Source organism: Dermacentor silvarum, chromosome 4 (assembly GCF_013339745.2).
Source record: "Dermacentor silvarum isolate Dsil-2018 chromosome 4, BIME_Dsil_1.4, whole genome shotgun sequence".
Lineage (NCBI taxonomy): Eukaryota > Metazoa > Arthropoda > Arachnida > Ixodida > Ixodidae > Dermacentor > Dermacentor silvarum.
Genome location: NC_051157.2, coordinates 59,735,305 through 59,757,176, shown reverse-complemented (window position 1 = coordinate 59,757,176; position 21,872 = coordinate 59,735,305). Strand labels below are relative to the sequence as shown.

General features: G+C 44.3%; 2 protein-coding genes across 2 annotated transcripts in view; one reads left to right on the top strand and one right to left on the bottom strand.

Annotated features, from left to right (window-relative positions):
* LOC119450098 (TAF5-like RNA polymerase II p300/CBP-associated factor-associated factor 65 kDa subunit 5L) overlaps positions 1-11,799 on the top strand; it is a 35,572-nt gene extending 23,773 nt beyond the window's left edge. The window contains exons 13-14 of the mRNA XM_037713463.2: positions 6,048-6,231; positions 11,472-11,799. Of these exons, the coding sequence (XP_037569391.1) occupies positions 6,048-6,231; positions 11,472-11,631 (344 nt within the window). The 3' untranslated portion in view covers positions 11,632-11,799. The remainder of the gene's footprint in view (positions 1-6,047; positions 6,232-11,471) is intronic.
* Positions 11,800-14,079: 2,280 nt separating this feature from the next.
* The window catches only part of LOC119450096 (transcription elongation factor B polypeptide 3), a 31,017-nt gene continuing 23,224 nt past the window's right edge, over positions 14,080-21,872 (bottom strand). The window contains exons 12-13 of the mRNA XM_037713459.2: positions 17,893-18,102; positions 14,080-14,899 (exon numbers count right to left, since the gene is read on the bottom strand). Of these exons, the coding sequence (XP_037569387.1) occupies positions 14,835-14,899; positions 17,893-18,102 (275 nt within the window). The 3' untranslated portion in view covers positions 14,080-14,834. The remainder of the gene's footprint in view (positions 14,900-17,892; positions 18,103-21,872) is intronic.

Here is a 21,872-nt window from a genome sequence, read left to right as displayed (position 1 = left end):
CAGGGGCACGCATTTTGGCCATTATAACAGTGTTCTTACTGCGCAGTGCAATAAAATGGATGTGCGACACTGACTGCAACAAAAGTATGTTGAAAACATTCCATGTGCAGTTAGACCTTATAACAAAGTCGCATTTGATGTGAAAATGCCTGGGCTATGTCTTATATTCATTACAAGTATATGCGCTGATATTGGTGCGAAAAAAATTCATGATTGAGGCTGTGCAAAGGAAACGCATGTATGATGCCTCTGATAGGTCAGCAAAGGATCTACTGTTGGCTCCTTGGTGCTTTGCCCAGCCGATATATGGCACTGTAACAATGTTAAATTATAAACGCGTGCTCTGCGCCATCAACTCTTTCCCTACCATGGGTAAAATAGGTGTTTTTTGTAGGTTACGGCAGATTTCTTTTTCTGAAGGAACTACTGCACTCAATATTTTATGTATTACATAAACAAAAAGCAGAATGAATGCACTTTTCACGCATAAATGTTTTATTTACGAGATGTATGTCATAGAAAAGATATAAATTGCCAAAATCAAACTTGTGGGATAAAATTGAACAAAGTTTGTAAAGACACATTTATATCTACTAAGAAAAAAATGTAACAAAGAATATGAGATATACAAAATGTATTTCAGTCTAATAGGCACTATCTCCGGAAAAAATCAAAATTTTACATTCAACAGGTATTCCGCTACAAAAATTTAACTGCGAGCACTGCAGTTGGGCATGTGGGCTGCGTCCACCGATGTTCCGGGCTGGTTTGCGTCGTCATTGCTCTCAGAGTCAAAGTCCAACAAAAAAGCAGCATCCTCAGACTCCCTGCTGATCGATCCATCGATAAAATAGGCCGCAGACGCAGTCGAATCACGAGATCTGCAATCTTTTAAAGCTTCTCGGAGGCGGCCATTTTTGCTTTTTACTTTGAAGATTGCGAAACTCTAGAGCGCATTCAAAAATCACTGCCTTGTGGGAAAAAAGCAAACTGCTTAGAAAACTGAAATATAGTTTGCCTCCACGTCCGATAGTGCAGTGTGTCCATGAGCGGCGGCGCAGGTCTTGAAAGCGGCGTTTCAAACCATAGATAGTGGCTAACGATGGCCAATGGGCGTAGTATGGAAAGAGTCTGCAACTGTGTGATATATGTAATCATTTTCACCTGCTCACTGTGGCATGCGCAACCATTGTATGCGAGCATGCTTTAGCTGTTGATTACTTATGAACGCCCTCTTATTATGCCTCGCTTGAATTAAGCAATTTCAAAATGCATTGCTCACAAAGTCTGCTAAGGGAAAATTTGAGATTTGCTTGAATTAAGCAGCATTTTGAATATAGATATACAAATAGCAAAATATTCCTATTGATTAAAATACAAATTTTCGATAAATGTAGGCTTTGAAATCTAATCAACTAATGCAGAGAAAAAAACAACAACACTGGCATGGAGTAGGGTAAGAAAATAGGTTTCCATCAGTGCACCCTATGCTGATCAATATTTTTTTTTTATGAGGTCTCGTGCCTCCAGTGTTGTAGATAACAGTTGGGGGTGTGCAAATAGTGATTTTTGTTTTAGACCGGGAATACGAATCAAAAAGTTCCAGAAGCAAATCGAATCGAATATCAAATACTTTTTCGAATAGTTTTCAAATAATGAACAGCCGTTAGTAGCAGTTAACATAAAATGATGTAGACATCGCAGTATTCTTAAAGTTAGCAAGTTTCTGTCATTACGTAGTATGTTATGAAGCGTTGTTTATTAAAAGCACAAATGGAGAATTAGGAGCAAACAAGTAGTTTCTTTGCATGCACAGGGCTCTTCAGAGAGTGCGAATGATTGCTGCACAGCCTGTAAAGTATGGCTACCTGAGTGACGTAGCCTGCTCTACTACGCAAGTTCTCATGTCTTGTGTATGTACTATGCCCGCGGAGGTGAAAATTTACCCTACTTTTGCTCCAATTTTACGTTTATTTGGCCTCGGTCGGCGTTTTGAAATATTTGAAAAGTATTAGAAAAAATAATCACATTTACAAATATTGATTATTCGATATGAATACCGAATGGAATAGGACACTATTCAATTCGTTATTTGAACGTTTCGAATATTTGCAGTTCCCTAAAAAACAATGCCACGTGAGTTCACTAGAACAGTACTGCGAAAATGAGCATTCTTCTTTTGTGCTCACAGCATCCAGGGAGGTGCAACCATCTTTCCTAGCTTTGATGGTCTTGATTCCAACACATACTTTCTTCCTGAAAAAATTGACTAAAATGTGACATGCGCATTAGAAACAAGTACAAAAGCAACACTACAATAGGTGATGTGGAAATCGCAACACCCGATCTTGAGTTCCACATTACAATTTTGAAGGCTGTGCTTTGCCGTACTGTGGGTGCCGTAAGCTGCTGCAAGTGCCGAAAGTTTGTCATCATTATACACCACCTCTAGCTGGTGTCCAAATAGTACCTCCAGCAAATTTTTTTTTTTTCCGAGTGAGAACAAATCGCTATTTCTCCGTGCTTGCCAACTCTCCTGAATGTCCCATAAAGTTTACGAACTTTGGCTTGTTCTGCGGTTTTACAAATGTTGCATCAAGTTATAAAAAAAATGCTGTTTGCGAGAATATTTTAGAATTTGGCTCAGTACGCCAAAGAAGCTCGCCAACTGGCTCGCGCAAACATCAATTGCCAACAAGATGTCGATGCATGACGTTACAACCTCTGCCATAGAGACGTCACCTGTCATTCCTATTCGAAGTCCAGGCTTGTCTGAAAAACTTTTAAGCCACTATTTCGGACCGTACAAGGTTCCGAAACGTGTCACTGACATTACTTACGAGGTATTTCTGGATGGCGTCTTGTCTTTCCATTGACAGCTTCGGCCTGAAACGGCCTTGAGATGACTACTAGTGAGTGATGGAAGCCCTACTGCCAAGCCGCCACTCAAGAATGACGTAAAAGCTCGATGATACGATCGCGGCTAATACGAATTTCCGGATGATACGAATTTTTTTGTGGTCCCGGCCGAGCCCCAATACTTTGCAACGTGCTAGAGAACGGTTGTTACGAATCGATTTCCGGCCTGCGTCGGCTGATACGAATAAACGCCGCCCCCACCGACGGCCGCGAAAGAGAACAGCGCGCAGTCACGCGCTTTCTCCCGTTCTCTTTTGGTGCGGAGGCGCGGACGCGGCGCCGGACAGCGCGGACTCCGCGACTGGGCGCGAAGAGTTTGAAGCGGTGGCGCTTTTGTACTTTTCCTCCTTTTCGGCGGCCGCCCATCGGACGGAGTGGCTGCTGTGCTTCGGGCCGCGTTCTTTGTGTTTGCGCCATTTTACCTAGTCGCAGCGAGCTATGTCTACCGAGATAGGATTGTCTACCGAGATAGAAGGACATTAGAGACTTTTTCTTCAAGAAATAAATGCTTTTTACGTACATGCGCCTGAGTGAGTTTCCTCTGACTCTTTAATTTAGCTACAGTCGAATCTCGTTAATTCGAACACGCTTATTTCGAACATACCGCGCACCGACAATGCTCTTAGCAGCGCGCCTATCACGCGGCGGCGCCTCCGACCGGCATTGCTCCGACACCGCCATAGAGCAAAAGCTCAGGAGAGACCCATTAATGCCGCGCGCGAAGGAACGGGAAAAAAAAAGAACCCACGGCGGAAATTTCACCCTCTCTCAAATTGCAAGGTCGCCGTTTCTGCATCGCGCCTGAACAAGCGTGTACGTGCTGACTAGTGTGTTCTAGACAACCGTATTCTAGCACACACTAGTGCTGACGTCTCAGCCACGCGGATACACGCTCGCTTCCCGATAACGGCAGAAAACGAAACTTCAGGGAGCGGCTAAAATAAGCTGGCGCCAGCACGGCGGCGGGCACGCACGGAGTCGAAGGTGAGAAAGCTACGAGGGAGTTGAGAGGGAGGGAGGGAGGGAGGGAGGGCGAGGGGAGCCACAGAAGCGGCGGAGTTGACGTGGCCAAATCCGCTTCCCTGCCGCCCTCCTCCCTCACCTTCGACGGTCTCCACGCGCACCCGTGTGCCGGCGCCGCCCGCTCCCTGAACCATCGTTTTCTGCCGTTATCGGGAAGCGACCGTTAGCCGGTCTGGGCAGTTTCGTGGCCCGCGCTTGCTATGCGCTTGCTCGCCGCGATATTTCACGACTCGCACCGTTCGTGCATCGTGCTATGGTGCACGAATACTTCAAAAATACGTCCTTTTAATTCGAACAAATTTTCGGCCCCCTTCGAGTTCGAATTATCGAGATTCGACTGTAGTTTTAATTGTTTCGATGATACGAATTTCGGCTAATACGAATATTTTTCGTGACCCCGTGAGATTCGTATCATCGAGCTTTCACTGTATTAATTTGGGCCTGTAAGCAGGTGCCCATTCATAACGTGCAGAATGTTTTATTCAAAGGATATATATTTCTGAAATAGTGCCTGTTTGAATAGAAATTACTTATTGTAATATTTTCGATTCAGTGTAATTATTAAATTAATGTAATTCAATATTTTCAAAAAAAAATTTTAATGATACTCGTGGAACTTTTTAGAACTTTATTTATTGCAAATTTTAGAACTTCATTTTCATTGCTTTGGTTGAGTAAAGGTTGATTTATTAGCCTTTTTCAGCTGTTTTTGAGCCGGAAAAGTATGTTTGCCATGCTGATTCATTGCTTCCTTTATAATGTTATGCAGTCTTTATTGGTAAACAATTAACTAGCCTTCAAGCTGAAACTGTTGAAACACACTGCAAAGACAGCGAAAGCATTTTCATGTGCTTTCTGGCTTGCCAACATTCCAGTCGTAGTAAGAAAGACGTAGTTGCCATTCTGTAAGTGTAACCTGCTGTATTTATTTAAATATAGATTGAGCTTCTTTTTGAAAATGTTGCCCAAAAATGAGGTAGCGGCCTATGCTCATGAACAAAGCCAGCAAAAGTACGAAGCTATTGAAGTTAGGCCGTTGCGCCAGCCTTGAATCCAGTCTGGAGAATATTCAGACTGGCTGTAAGAAATGCTTCATATCCAATGCACTCGATGGCACCGAGGACATTGCTAATGGAGCCGAGGGTGCCCGCGAAGCACCTGACGACGACGACTTCTCTGGTAGTTCCGACGAGGATGAAGCTTGTGGCATTGACTAGCGAGATTTAGTAGGCGAGCTTACATTAAGTAAAGGTGTGCCACGCTCAAAGATTATTGTTTTGCTAGAAAGACGTGTCGACGTATATTCAAATTATTTTTTATTTCTTGACGACTTATGTCGATCTGCATTCTTGTTCGACCTAGATTTGAGTAAATACGATACTCATGCACCCTAACTTAATGTTTCTATTTAGTGTCCGTTTAATGCACTTTTTGGCAATTGCTGAATTTGTTAAAACGTTCAGGAAAAGTAGTCGAATACTGGTTGCAACCTTTGATTATGAAGCTGACTTATGCTAAGCCGTGCTGGTAGCTTTTGGTTCACTGTTATTGTTTTTGATGGGAGTTATGGGTTATAAATGAATGGTACAATTCTGGTCTCCTCTAAATTTGACCATTTCACAAATGCACGAATATGTACTATATTACCTTTGCTTCTACGTCAAAAAGGTGGCATGCAAAGCCCAAGAAGACAGCAATCAGGCGGAGACTTTGACAGGCGACTTTGTGAAAGCAGCAATCTGAAATTCGCTGATATTAAGCTGAACAGTTCATCCTTCTCCTGTTAGCTCTAAACTTATTTTAAATCTCTGAAGCAGCATCCAATAGAAGTGTGAAAATGTGGAGCAGAAGCCACAGAATAGGCATTCTTTTGTGATTCAAAACGAAAACTGCGAACAGTTTGGGGCACATGACAAAGTAGAAGTTGTGTGAATTTGTTGCTAGCTGCCGTCAAGTTGTGTTTGGATTCCTGGAGCTGAAACTATACATCATAAAATAAATATTTGTGCATCAAAGAGTTGAACGTATACTTCCAATAGACAAGAGTCAATTGGCTTCTCAAGGGAATGTGGTCTGACAGACATTATTAACTGTGCCACATGCAGGTGAGGACCGCAGGATCAAAGTATGGGACCTGGGGAGCTCTACCTTGCTCAAGGAGCTGCGAGGGCACACGGACACAGTCTACAGCATCTCATTCAGTCGTGATGGCTCGGTGCTTGCCTCCGGTGGCGCTGAGCCACTTGTCCATCTCTGGGACCTTAGACGCAGTGTTGGTTCTTCACCAAGGTGCGTACCACGTGAAGTGTCAGTGGGGCCAGAGCATAGTCCAGCACAGTAAGTGGGACTCGTGTCTACTACTCAGCGCGGCGGTGGCATATGCAGCTCGTGCGCCCTGTTTTAGAGGTAATCTACTGCGTGTGCAAAGACTGGCCGAGCTGATATGGCGTGGCATTGTGCACTGTCTTCCCGCACGTGTAGCGCTGGAGGTTGCACAATCTCAAGTTTTGGAGACGTGTTAAAGTGACAGGCAGACAAAGCATACACTCCCCACTGCCAGCGCTTTTAATTATAGCGTCGTCCCACTGTGGACGACGCTATCGGCTGCAGGGACGAAGTGGATGCGAAAGCGTGGCTGGTTTCGCTTCGTACTGCCGACGTGAAGATATCTTCGACACGGCATGAAACCCCATCTTTCATCGCCAACTCTCAAATTCAGCAAAATTTTAATTTTTTTTTTATTCAAGTTTCCCGTTACCGATTCCTGATAATTCAGAAAATTTTGTAGCCCCTTTCGTGTAAGAAAAATCGATAGGCGACTGTACTTATTTGCATGAAAGATTGAATTTCAATATAAAAACATTTCGATATAATGAGGCAACTTGCCAATTTCACTGACTTCGTTATATCGAGGTTTAGCTGTTATTAGGTACCGTGTGGTCATCATATGACCCGCCGTCGTGGCTCAGTCAGCTAAGACGTTGCGCTGCTGAGCACGAGATCGCGGGATCAAATCCCAGTCGCGGTGGCCGCATTTCGATGGAGGCGAAATGCAAAAAACGCCCGTGTGCTTGTGTTGTAGTGCATGTTAAAGAACCCAGGTGGTCGAAATTCATCCGGAGCCCTCCACTACAGCGTGTCTCATAATCGCAACTAGTTTTGGCACGTAAAATCCTAGAAAGAAGGTCATCATATGGCCCCAGAGGTGCTTTAGCAGACAGTGCTGCCAGTGGCTGAGGACGTCATTTGTGGTATGTAAAGAAAGCAAAAAAGAATTGCCAGGTGCATAGAGTGTGCAGCATGTTTTGGCGAAGTTACTGATTTTTATTTGATTGTTTGAAGTTTAAACAATTAAAAGGCTGGTGCTTTTTCACAAATGATTCCATGTTTGTGAGATCAAGGAATGTGAAGGTGACAATGAATGTTGTGTCAACAAAACATTTCGAGCACAAAGATACTCCAGGAATTGTGCTTGCCAAACGAAATGTGTTATGCTTGTCTCTTGCTCCTTTTGTGTGATACAATCAAACCGTGATGTAACGAAGATGGTTATACCATATTTAATTGCATAACAAAACACACATTTTTTTTCCCGAAAGATATGCGCAAAGTTGGAGTTTATTATGTGGGGTAAAATTTTGAGCAATATTTTTATCCACGGCCACCTCTAAAAAAGTTGGTTTCGCCCAAAAGGTGAACCATCGATTGCGATAGCAAATTAGTAGACAGCAATACAAAGTAAGGATAGTAGTTTTATCGGCCTTGTAAACTTGCAAATATTCGCTTACTATTAACAAGCATGGTGTCAGCGCGCACAGGCAAACATGAACACATCACACTCAATGACTGCGGATACTCTACTACAGGAAGGTATAAGCCACCGTTGCACTGCTAGACTCCACCCCCGACGCAAATCGCTTTCAAGATAAGGTGCGTGCGGCTGCACAATGTGCAGTTGCTGCGCCGTCCCCCTCCCCCCGGTGCCATGCGCGCGATAGAGTACAGCATGTTTCCTCCCCGCTATCCTCCCTCGAACACGAGAGATTGAGGCGTGATCATCGGTGCGGATGGCAAAAATGCGCCAGGAGTGTCCATATGATTGCTATTGCAATAAACGTAGCAGACACATGGTACCATTCGACGTTCGATATGGCACTATGGAGGTACCGGGTTCGTCTCGTGGTCGAGTTGCCGAGCGCCGTGCGAGAAGGATGGAGCAGCACCGCAAGTGGCGGCAGGCCGACCACGAGTCGACCAACCCCGAAATCGTCACATCTGCAGATTGCTTTAAGATATGGCGTGCGCCACTGCCCAAACTAAGAAGTTGCTGCCAGAGTAAGAGCCACCACCCCCCTCCCACTTGCTCTGCCTTCCAGATTTCCTCCGTTGTGTGCGATTCGGCTCACCGTTGGCTTTCACTCGCACATGCAGCATACGGCGCGCGGGGACGATGTTATCACGCTTGGACTTTATACGGAACATCGCGGCGACCACGACGTCAGTAATGTGCCCGGAGTGTCCGAATCATTGCTATGTAAATGGCGCCCGTACGCTTGCGCGTGACCCGCCTTCACGAAGTGAAATGTCACTGTAATTTTTTTAATTGCTTACCGAATGAACAGGTGCGTCTTACACACCAGTGCGACTTTTAATCCTCCTAAGACCCCTTGTACAATATATGCACATTGCCTTCAAATTTTTTTTCAAAATTCACTCGGAAGTTATGTCGCAATATATTCATTCTGGGTGTGAAGTACGGTGCATGTGTAACTGTAAAGAAGTGGTTTTCTTATATTCTTAACAGTTATCCGCTTTCGAGAAATTTGACACTAAATTGATCTAGATCTCTGTGTCGTCCCAGACAGTCGAAAACAATCTTGTGGTGTGTTTCGAAATACCTGAGATTGCATGAGAATACCGGATGTGACAGCAACATGACAATGTACTACACGTAGTTCCCTCTTCATCTCTGCGTTAAGCAATGAAATGCAGTTTTTACCATATCAAACATGAGGAGATGATGGAGATACCACGTACATGGAGACACAGCTTTTGGCATGTTTTTTCAAGTTACATAACAGTAGACAGTAAAAACCACCTTGAAGAGCGATTATGTCCCATAGCTGTGTTCGGGTCTCGCGAGGATGTTTTTTTGTTTTGTTTGTTTTTTTTTTCCCCGAAAGAACTGCCGTTTTGAAGGGGGGTGCGACTTATACAAAGGTGCCAGAAAATACAGTACTCGATGTGAGAATTCACTATTCGAAATTTTTGAATATTTGTTTCTTTTCAATACAATGGATAACACCACTTTTTTTGGAGTCTTGAGGGAAAGTGAATGATGGAAGTGAGGACTCATTCAATTATTCTGCTGCAGAATAGCTACGGTTGCTGCGCACAGGCATCAGCTCATAAGCGTACGAACAGAGAAAGTAACTTTTGCTCAATAATTTCAAGTGATCCACTAAAATGATGGCTCACTTTTAGGCAGCCTATATAAAAAATTTCGATTTGTTATTTGGCCAATCTTCTTATTAGACAATACAATGATACAATACAAGACAGCACAATGTGCGGTGCTGCAATATCATAATACTTCTCTCCTCCGAAAAACATACATCTGGCGACATGCTGTTCGCTTGTTTCATTACTGCCATTGTCATATTAACTGAAAGCAGTTGTTTCTAATTTACAAGCTCTTTAGTTGACCGTATGTCTAGCGGCAAACGGTATTACATAAATGTGTCAAGTATGTGCCTCATTTTTTAGAAATGGATCCCCTGCAAACTTCATATTTCATGAAAATTAGACATAATTAAAACTGTTGCGCAAAGTGAAGAAGGGACAGGAGTTAAGCAAGAAAACAAAAGATTACAACCGAGCACAACGGGTGCCACATGTTTGTGCTTGGGTGTCGTGTTTCGTTTTCTCGCTTTGTCTTTCGTTGCTTTGTGCAAGTTTTAACTACTCATATTTAACTTCGTTTAGAAATGAGAAAATATTGTATATTCGATTTATTTAGGAAATCTCACTACTCAAACATCCCTAATTAAAAAAAAGTAGCTGAAGCTCAATTGCATCTTTTATTTTTCATCATGCTTGTGTGTTTATGATGCTTTTTATGACACCTACTGCTACATTCAGGCTTAGCACTACAAGCTGTAACTGCCATTCATGAGAATACGGCAAACATTGTTTGATATGGCCACTAGAAAACAAGAAAGCTAATACTAAATCAAATAACCTACCTAGCTGCTGTGCACTGCACCTTCTCTACATGCTTTTTTAGTATGTGTTCATGGAGAGGTAGTGACAGAACATAAGAGGCTGTTTCGACGTATTTGCAGTACAGTTACCCTATCTGAAGAATGTTAGGCAAAGGCAGGAATAGTGTGACATTTTGCAAAGCTGTGCTTAATTAGAATGTGTTATAACTTATATACTTCTTTTGTTGCGCTGCTTCTTCCTTTGAACAGAAAAGGAACCAAAAATGCATGTGTGAATATTATGTTTCTGCTGGAACCTTTATGCCAGCAGCATGATCAGATCACTAATAGTTACAATAACAGTAGTTCAGTGTACTTTGGTTAAATGTGGCATCCGGAGATTCTGTCACTGGTACTACTTTATCAATTATGATAATGGTACATAGTATGAATGTTAGCTAAAACATTCTAAGTCGCATGGAATGATGCCACTTCAACGATAACATATGGGTTTCTTCACTACTACCACGTAAGTGTATGGATTACTGCTTTCCAGGACACACCAGCATGCTCACCCATACTGAAATTCATCATGTCAGCAACGGTTTCGTCTAAACTAGTTAGCATATGATTATCATAACATACGGCTCAAGAGTATGGTCTGGACTTGCAGAAAACAAGATAACATGTCACTGACTGGAAGCTTTAGCACCGATATCCTTCAACTAAGATCTTTATAGAGTTTCCAGTTGCTGTAGTTCATTTCATACATAGGCAACAATATAAAGGCTTCTCTCATTGCTAGCATTCGTGACCAAAGAATAGTGCATCATATCTGAGAGAAAGAGACAGACATGCCTCAAATTAGATTTAACAGTAAGTCTCGTATAGTTATGTCGCAAAATATGATGTATTTATTACATGGAAAGTATCGCAGCTCCGAACCTATTGAAACCATCAAATGAGCAAAGTGACGCACTTCTGCGAGCAATGGTCCTAGGGCAATGCTTGCATTTGCCGCCAAAACATGTGCCTCGCACACTTAAAGCACAATGGTGCACAAACAATACATTATTTGATGTAACCTTACATGAACAAGTTGTATAGCTTCAATATATGCAGGAGGTATTCCATAGAAGGCATCGCAGATGAAAAACAACTGCGCTGCCACACTTGCACCTCAGTTAGTCAGCCATGTGTCATCTTGTCCTGTCCGTAATCTTGGGATGTACGCTAAGATTCACCATGCAAATGCTGTTTGCACACACACACACACATGCACTCTGCTTATCGTAGACACTGACTGGTGCATCACTACCTTTGCAGCGATGCAGATCCCAATGGCCACATGTCGCCGGAGCACCTGGCAAGTTTCCCCACATCCACGTCTGCGCTTCATCTGGTGCGGTACGCACCTCGAAACCTCCTCACCCTTGCTGGTTCTGCAGCGGCTGGTTCCGGTGCCGACATCTCTTCCATCTCTTGACACATTCGGTGCACTACACACAAGGCCAAGTTTGCAAGCTGTGGTTCTCGGGTCACTGGCGACCCGTCATGCTGTGTTCCGTCTCCTTGCTCATTCAGTGCTCCAAGAGACAGTCACCTTCATCGCGACACACAGTGCCACAAATTTTCCTGTGCTCATTAAAAAGAACATTCGGATGGACTCGCTAAGCTGCGTGGTTTGTTTTCATGTGTACAATTCAACTGCAGCTGCATGAGAATATGTTGCAGTAGAGCTTGATGGGACTGGCCTGCCACCACTTGGTGTCATGATCTAGCCTCATGCAATTGGCCATCAACTTCCAACACTTCCTGCAGGTAGTTGCACCCATACATAAGTTGAATTTTGCTTATCTTTCAAGAAATCGTAGACCACTTGCATAGCAGACATTTAACTTGGGGGGGGGGGGGGGGGGGCATGTGGTTAGGTAAAAATTGTCATTTAGGAATAAAAAAATTATACAGGTCCTATGCATTGTGGGAATCGATGTTATGTAAAGCATTTTGCAGGTAGGTGGCTATCTAGTGTAGCGTATACAAGACGCGCTGACAGTCATGTCTGCAAAATATTACGGCGCTGCGTGCTATGAAAAAGGCTGAAATTTCAAAGCAAACGCTGTGCTCCTTCACTTTCCAGGCAGTGCACTCCCAGCCAGAGAGCCACAGTCACAGGCTACCATTCCTTTAGGTAGTGCATGTGTTGTCACCATCATGACTTATCGGCCAATGCTGAATGTGAAACGCCACAAGAAAGGAGGCATGGCTTACATCGCAGTACGTCCCTCAGCTCCGTTATGGGAGTAGACAGGGAAGGACCACTGCTTGGGAATGCTACCAGAGGCAGAGCACTCTCTCCGTTGGCAGTGATGTTCGCCCCCAGGCGGCATAATAACAGGACAGTTAATTTCTCCAATCTCTTCCAATAATGAACCAATTTGAAAAATTATTTCAGTAGAACGTTTCAGACGGCGCTTTACAGCTTCCAGTGTATGACCAAAATTTGCAATGGGGCCTGGTGAGGGGCCCCTTTAAAAATATAGAAATCTCCAGGCAAGGTGTTCTTTTGATTCGGAGCTGTATGTCTAAACCACTTAACCACAGAATGCACGAAGCATTCATTTTGGTGACCACACTTCTGGCATAACGTCCACAGCATTGCACGCTAAGTATGAGACGGAGTACAGGTGCTCAGTGGAGAGCGAAGCACAAAGCTGCTGACCTATGTGATTGCACACAGTTTATAGCCGGTATGGTCTTTATGAGCTGACTTTTCTGCAAAATCTAGATTTACATAGATTTGTACAAGCCCTGCCTTTGCATTGGAAAAACTTGGAGAACTTCATTTGCTAAGAAAACCTTCCAGCGTAGCCAAGAGCTCTCTTCACCATTTGTGCCATGTGGTGGGATGGCTTAATTTGACTTCATGGCAGACTGTCGCACATGCTCAACCAATGCTCTCCTGCCTCTGTTAAGGCTGGGTTTCTCAGCTTGTGTTTACATACATACCTGGTGCTGGACCCCCCAATGACCACATACGTTGAGGTCCTCTGGCAAGGCCTTGTGCAGCACACCTGCCAGCCTTAAAGTTTGAATAATATACTGCAGTCAAAGCCAAAAGGATAATAAAAGTAGGTGGAAAATACTAAAAACTGTTTCATCATTCCACGTTTTGACTGTATTTAAATAAAATTGTAGACTGTAGGGACGCTGGTACACTGCCTTATGGCCACACAAAAGAATGACATGCATCACCCAACAAGCAAAAATGTTTACAGTTTTTCATGAAATAATCACGTAACAGCGGCCAAAATTCAGTTTCATCAAACTTTGACTCTGACTTTACTATTTGAAGGTGATATTGCAGCGGGTAGACCTAATAAGCGTGCACGCCCAAAACATCAGTGGCCAACTGTATTCCTATCCTTTTAAAATCAGTTTTGCCCTAAACTGGCCAGAAATGAAAATTATTAATATCATTGGTGTCGATGTGACAACCGTAAACAAGCTCTAAACACCGGGAGATTTAATGATAAAATTAAAATCATAAAAGTTTGCATGTATGACTTCAGCACTCATTATTGCTCTGTGTAGAGCGGTTGTCCAGACCAATGAAGTTACTATAGCGGTCGTCCTGTGTTCTTGTTCGTCCTTGTGTCGTTATAGCGCTATGTATCCCAGAACATAAAGCAGTGGTAGCTGAACAACTGCACAAAAGCAGTTCATAAGAAGCCCATGTTCAGCTACTATTGCTGCGTGTTTGTGCACATTACACAAAGCTCAATTCTATACTGCTGTTGTCCAATGTCTAAAAAATTGCATTTGACTGAGTTTTCCTGACACCCTCACTCTGTCAACACTGAAGACAGACACACCTTCATGTGGTCTTCCTTCTTGAAAAATAAAGCAGCAGGGGAAAAAAAGGCACAAAAGGCACAGACACATTCTAGTTTATTTCATGCATCCTTCTTAGCATACCAGGCACATCAACATACCATACATGCACACAGACATACATACACACGAAAAGAGCTGTGTGTGGAAAAAGTTCTCTAAAGAGATGAACACTCCATCCTTCTGGAAGCTTCGCATAGTTCTCGTAAAAGTAAAGAACCACAGGAAGGTGATGACAATAAAAGAATCAGAAATGACTGTTTTATCAAAAAAAATTCACAATTTAGCCTTGTAAAAGGCAGCACAATTCGTCGTTTAGTGCACAAGGTGCAGGTGTTGGGCTTATTTACATCGCATTAAAGTTGCCATTTCAAAACGCATGTGCAATCTACCGTCCTCTTTTTCAAGAATCGGCACAATTTCATAATGTTTCATGGCTCTAAATAATAAAAGCTACTACTCTCACGTGGAAAAAAAGTAATAACAAAAGCTTAAAGTGCTACAGTGCTGCACTCGGAGCGACGCTGATACCAGCAAATGTATGCACAACACAGAGAATAAGGTTCTTCCAGAGCTATTCCAGATGTGTGCTGCGCACACTTCCATTAGAGCTTTTAGTGTGTGGATGCTACGTCCTTTAAATAACTTTTCTTTTTTTACAGGCATTCCTTTTCATAAGGTTGGTGATAAGATAAGACCAATGTTGTCCTGCTTTGCATGTGTGTTCATCATCAGCTGCAGTGACATCAGGTCTCTCACTGGTTCTGTACAGGGTAGATGTTGTGGGAGGCATCACTATCTCTTGAAGCGCTGCTTCATAAACTTGAGGGTCTTCTGCATTAATGGTGCGTGCTTTGGTTCTGAAAGGCAAAGAAAAAAAGGGGGGGGGATGCAAAAGGCTCAAATTGTTTTATACGGACATTTAGCAACATATAAATCATCTTGACATACAGTCGCCGACTGATAATTCGGACATGCTCGGTAATTCAGACAGCTTCGCGGCACCGCCAATGGCCCCGTAGACTTAATGTCTAAAGACGACCAATATTTCGGACAGCCGCCAGCTCTACATTCGATTATCCGGACTTCGTCCGTGGCTGTAGCGTACGTGGAATCTGCCGCCATTATCTCCTCTGGCAACCTCGATGAGACATGAACTATGGCCTCAGAGATTACACGTAAAATGGTAATCCCTGAGGCCTTGTCTCGGTCGCAGCACTATGCCTCAGATTAAATTACAAATGCTAATCTTGGAGGCCTTGCCTGAATTGTGAGGTCGCATCAACATCGCGATCATTACATCCTATTCCGGCATCCCAGCTAATGGTGGCATGGCCCGCACTCGCCATTCTGTTTGTTTAATTGGCATTGCAGACAGAACTCTGCCGCGTCAAATGGCACCAACGGTCCCCTTGCAATCTGACTAAAAATGAGTCTTGAGTCGCAGTCCGAATGACCCCGCCTCCTCGCAACTGAAGAGCCTGAACTGTCGCCTACCAGAGCGAGCTCAAATGCGGACATCATTGATGACCTGTTAAGACTGCGGTGTGCCGATTCCTGCCACCATTACATTTGAAGACTTTGCAGACGTCGACAGTGCGGTGTTGTGTGCCGAACTGAACGATGAAGAAATAATTGAGCAAGTTCTCCCACCGTCAAACAGCGACTCTAACTTGGATGATGATGTGCCGTGCGGATCTCACTCGAGCCTTTGCAGTCCTTGCATCAGCGTACAGCGAGAACAGAAAACCGGCAGAAATATAGGCGTACTTGGTTGCACGTAAGCGAAAGTGCGTGCAGCAACGAATCGACTACTTCCTTGCACATGGGCATTAAGACGTAAATAAAATTATCCTTTTTTGGGCACATTCGTTTTTTCAATTCGATTGTCCGGACTTATTTACGTTCCCCATGAAGTCTGAATTATCAGTCGTCGACTGTAGTCCTAATCTGTCTGGTTGGTGGTAGACCAAGTCTGCCATGAACCCTAAATCCTGCACAACTTGTGGAAATGGGTTTTCTTGCATCTGGGAGGGACAGGCATGTTTTGTGCAAGAATGCAGCTCCGGCCCAGTAGCCATGTCCATCATATTGCCAATGGGCAGTGCTTCCAGGAGATCGAGCTTAGCAAACGGCCATCATCACGTGTGAGCTGGGGAATGAGGTGCAAAAATGCACCTTTACCCCCACAAACTTTGACAGTGAAATTACATGCCTGGCAGAACACTGTGGCACGTATTGCCGCTACAGACTTATGCAGAAGACGCACGGTACGAATCAACATGCAATCCGACGTACAAGTACCCATACCAACAACCACACCCAATAAGTTAGCAAAAGGTTGCAAAAGCTGGAGCAACCATGTTCCAGAGGTGCTGTACACTGCACTGGGTGCCGCGTTGTACCATGTGTCTCCTGCTATAACCTGACTTAAGTGCACACAGATGTCATTGCCACGAAGCATTGACCATTGGGTCATAGACAGCACCACTCATTGGAATGTGACACCCATGAACACGGAGTTGGAGTCATTAAATTCACGTGTTTTAGCTTTGAGGCAACATCAGTTAGGGTGGTGACACCACATTCACATTTCTTCACGAGCTGCTTGTGATGTCATGGGACATTTAGGACCTTTTCTTTCAAGAGCACAGGCCAAGTAAGCAAAATTAGTACTATAGTAAAATCTGTGACGTCCCAAATGACGTCATGGCCACGATTGGTTGGGCATGAAATTTAGGTATGAAACTTTGCCCTTTAATTTTTTTTTTACTTGTAATACAGTAAACTTCCGTTAATTCGACCCTGACGGGACCGCCAAAATTGATCGAATTATATGGTAGGTCAAATTAAACAAGATGCAGAAAAACCGTTAAAACAGACCGCTGATTCATCTGGCCGTATTTGCCTGATTCTAACAAGCACCCCAATAAAATGCGCGCCCACTTTCTATGTGATCAAAGTAGTAAACTAACGTAGAAATGATATTAAAGCTCCCAAACAAAGTACAAATCTAATGCGCACCTGAGCTTTTAGCAAGAAAAATTGTAGCACAATGGCGGCCAGTTTCCTAAGATCAGCTTCGCCGCAATACATCCACGTTTGTTATGCGGCAAAGCATACGAACATTGCAAAGGCAGTTTTGGTTTGCCCGATTGCACCTCGAAGGAAATTTCCCGCCCAATTTTCTTTAAAACAGACAACAGCGCGCATTAGAGTTGCGTTAATACCATAATCAAACATTGTGAGGTACAGTTATTGCTTAAAAATCTACCTAGAGCTGGCCGAAAATAGATGTTTTTGATGAGAGATGACGTGTGTTCAATGCAATCACTGTCCCCTAAGGTCCGCCGAGACAGACGCTGCCATTAAAGGGATCGCTATCAGGGTCACCACAGGAGCCTGGCGTGTGCGTGCTGGCTGGACAAGTTCGAGTTACCCGGTGGAAGCCAATTTCTGGATTATAATAAAGTTTGGGCACCTAAAAATTCATGGGCGGTGGCTGGGACCTTCAACCGAGATTGGATTAATCGAATAATTGCAATAACTGGAGTCAAATTAATGGAAGTTTATTGTATTCAAACATTTCTTGCGTCAAAGAAGTGCAAATTAAAAAAATATATTTATAGATACTACGATCTTACGCAGGATCTTAGCAGTGTGGTACACATGTAAATACACAGGAATAAAGTTTTAAAAGCATGCTCTAACTATACGAGGTGGTTTATTGTTTCTATTCAGTGTATTTTTAAATTAAACTGTTCAACTTGCATACTGGAGCTTTGTGCTGAGACCAGCTGCGTGCGTGTATGTGTTGCATCCAAGGGAGAAAACTGTTATCTACAGTACTCACTCTTAGGTACTGCAGTCGAGGGTGGCCGACTGACGCTGGCACTGACGCTGGCACTGATGCTTGGGGAGGGTGCGGGCCGAGATGACAAACGATCGGAAGGCCTGACTGGAACTGCTGACTGCACACCTGTGCCGTGTTTGGCCTGTTGCCTGGCAACATTACGGGGAGGCTTGGCCACCGTGTCGACATAAGCCAGCTTGGTCTGACGCACTACAAAGGCGTAAAAGGTACAATTAGCACAATGTCTTCGCAGCTTTACAGGGTTATCCTGTCTTCTGTAGGATGGTGAACGCACAAAGAAATAAGGAAAGAAAGGAAGAAAAAAATTTTGCTGCTGCAGAATTATGAAGAAAAGCAGAAATTATGATGATCAACTTGTGGGTTCTTGGTGTCTCACAGAAGACCAACCACTGCGGGTTCGAGCTTAGCGAGCCACAGGGCCGCGTCAGCCGTCGCCTCCAGCACTGCTCGCGCATGAGCTCAGAGGCCGCAAAGGGGCTACCGAGCGATGCACGCAAAAACACAGTAATGCCCTTAGTTGATGGAAACCGTTTATTGAATCCGTCGGCACCAGCATTGCACAAACGCCCGCACGGCAGGGAACCAAAGGGGTCCCCGCACCAGGGTGAAAATACAAAAACAGGTGCTTATAGCATGTCTCTGCGAGAGCACATGCTCAAGCTGGGACATGCCACTAGGATAAGTCCCGGTGGCTATGCTACTTGCTCTGGCGATAACCAATGGGTCAACTCGCGAGAGCTCGGGCAATATCCTTCAGCTTGGGCTTTCAGCAAGTGCGGCTCAGCATGGTACGACCTCGCGCGAGCACTAGGCACCGCTCGTCGGTTTAGCGTCAGGAAAGGATCAGCACAAGGTATGCGCTCCCCGCACGGGCAAAGGCACCGTGCGCGAACTCAAGTCCTCGTCACAAAGGTGTTGGCGGACGAGTGGAAAACATGTACGTACCCTGTGCCGGTCCCGGAGATAAGAGAGCCATGCTCAGTAACTAGCAGCTGACGCGGCTGCGTAGTGACGTCAGAGCCCCGCCCTCACCGCAAACCACTGCGTGCGGGCATAGGCGAGGGACGGCAGAACAGGTGAAACCCGCGCAGTGGCACCGGCACCTCCCTCAATCCTCACAAACTTAACATGTTTAATTACTACTTGAAGCTCTCGCAGATTCTGTGAATTAATCACAGGGAAATCCCGTTCTACAGTAATTTTAAGACACCTTTTTTACAAGTTTATAGCTTTGAAGCAATAAACTTGTAAACCTAAAACTTATAAACTTGTAAACCAAACACACATGCACATGCAACAAACCACACAAAGGCATCTTGTAATGCTTCGATCAACCATAGGACATTAGGAACAATCCATTGCAAGGCTCTTCTGCCGGTGAACAATGTAAGGGCAGCAAGGCCATAGGCCGAGCTCATCTGCCTTTCGCTCATCTAAGACAGTGGACATCTAAATAATTCAGAAATTAAAAAATTAATAGATGCAGAAATACCTTTATGATGATTTTGTAACTGCTTACACATTTACACCAGCGGAGAAGTGAAATGTAGTCTGTCATTGCAATAAAAGCTAGGTGCACAACAGTTTTGCACAGTTCCACTTGCAAGATGTCACCACCAATGGTGCTGCTTCCATCTACTGTATTACTGTATAGATCTACTGGATGCATGATGTATTTCAGGACACAGCTTTGGAATGCCACAGACATCAACACTGTCATTCCACCTGTCTCGAGCTATGCTATCTTCACCAACCCCTCTGTCAAATATCTAGCACACTTACATCAGAGTATCAGCTTCCAGCCTGACACAGGAGATAAATCCGTAAGCTGTCCTAGTTGCCCTACATGCAGACTACAATGACTTGGAGATCAGCACTTCTTGAATGTTGCCAATTATCATCTGAGACACCATTCAGACAGTTCAGTTTCTCAAGCAGGTGGAGGCCATGATGAGCGCGAACCCTAAAGGCCAATTATGGCCAGTGCTGAGCAGCTTCAAGTGGCAAAGTCAACAGCCAAGCTTTCTGTGCACGATGTCATTACACCCCACTCCTAAGAAATGGATTTGCTTGCTCCCACAGGGCCTGCAGGACCCCTGGGTGGCTGGCTGTAAACATCTGTGGCCATGACACTCTCAGTGTGGTGTCCTTAGTTCGCAACATAAACCTGCTATGCTGCTGTGTATGGGCGGCATCACTGAGAGGGATACTAACAAGCAGCCACACAAAGTTAAAAACTCACTAAAATGTTAAAAACTCACTAAAAGTTGCTATTGTGGAAACACTGCCCAACATTACCACACAATATGTGATCCGAGCATGCTAGTGTTATTGAAGTCAAGTTCAGTCAATAATTGCGTTTGAATATGGTTTCATTTAACAGCCTTAGAAAACAGCAGTAAAAAAAAATGTAAAAAATTTCGAACACGTATCTTAATTTTTGACCAACATATGCTCGCTATTGAAGTTGTCATGTGTCTTCAAGTACCTTGTACAACAAGTATGTATGTTTCCACAACTACAGCCGACTTCCGTTATTTAGACCCTGACGGGGAGCAACAAAATTGATTGAATTATCTGGCAGGTCAAATTAAACAACACACAGAAAAAACATAACAAACCACTGATTCACTTGGAAGCATTTGCCCTTTTCTAACACGCTACCGAATCAAGTGCGCACCCCACTTTATATGTGTCAAAAGCAGGAAACTAACATAGAAATGCCATTAAAGCTTCCAATCAAAGTAGAAATATAACGTGCACCCGGTCTTTTAGCAAAAAGGGGTCTAGTGCACAATCGCAGCTGGTTTCCTAAGGTCAATTTCACCGCAGTTTTTAAAGTCACCGCAAAACCTTCATGTTGTGGGGTAAGGCACACGAATGCCTCGAAGGCTTTTTGTTTCATGTCCATTTGCGCTGCACAGGCAATTTTCGGCCTAGTAAAATTTTAGTAAAAAAAAAAACAAAAGAGAAGATGCTGTGCATTAGAATCTGGTAAATACCATAATCAGACATTGTGAGCTACAGTTATCACTTCTATCACTTCGGTTATCACTTCAATCCTTCTATGGCACGCCGAAAATAAGCATTTTTGTCAGGAGACAATGTGTGTTCAATGCACTCACTGTACCCCTAAACGCTGCTGAGGCATACGCTGCCACTAAAAAGGTTGCTATTGGAGTCACTATAGGGTCGCCTCACCCCTGACCCCCGACTATAGGGGTCAGGCATGCGCATGCTGACTGGTCAAGTTCCAATTATCCGGCGAGGATCAAATTTAGGATCGAGTAACAAAACTTTGGTCTCGTAGAAATCCATGGGTGCCGGCCAGGACCTTCGAACGAGATCGAAGTAACTGATAAAGCAAACTAATGGAGTCATTAACGGAAGTCTAATGTACAGTGGAACCTTGTTGATACGACTGTGCGTAATACGTTGTTCGGGATGATACATTTTTTTTTCCCCGGCCAACGTCCCCCCCCTCCCCATAGGAGCGGGGGAGGGGGGGGGGGGGCGTATTTTCATGCGGTTGATACGATCGCGTTTTCACCTGAAATTGGATGTTACGACTGCAAACTGGTATTTCTGAAACTCTTAGCTTTATATTCAAGTGTACTAGATAAAATTACATTTCAACGAACCACGAACAACGTGTTAAGGGCCGGCGACACTAGCAGAAAAACGTGCGCCTCAAAAGCTACCGCGAAGCAGGTTTTTCGTGCCGTGGGAAGGATCGGTCCTGGACTGATTTAAATTGCCGCGTGCCCTGGCGGCAAACGAGCCGCGAGCGAAGCGACCAATGAGAGCTGCCCCCTTCGCTGATCATGCGCGGGCACGGCTGGTCTGGAGGCGCGCACTTGCTCTTTAAAGAAGGAAGGGAGCGCGCGTATGGTATCCTAGTTCGCCTCCAGATCGGCCGTGGCACGGGAAACTGGTGTCACGCGGGCCCGCCCGACCGC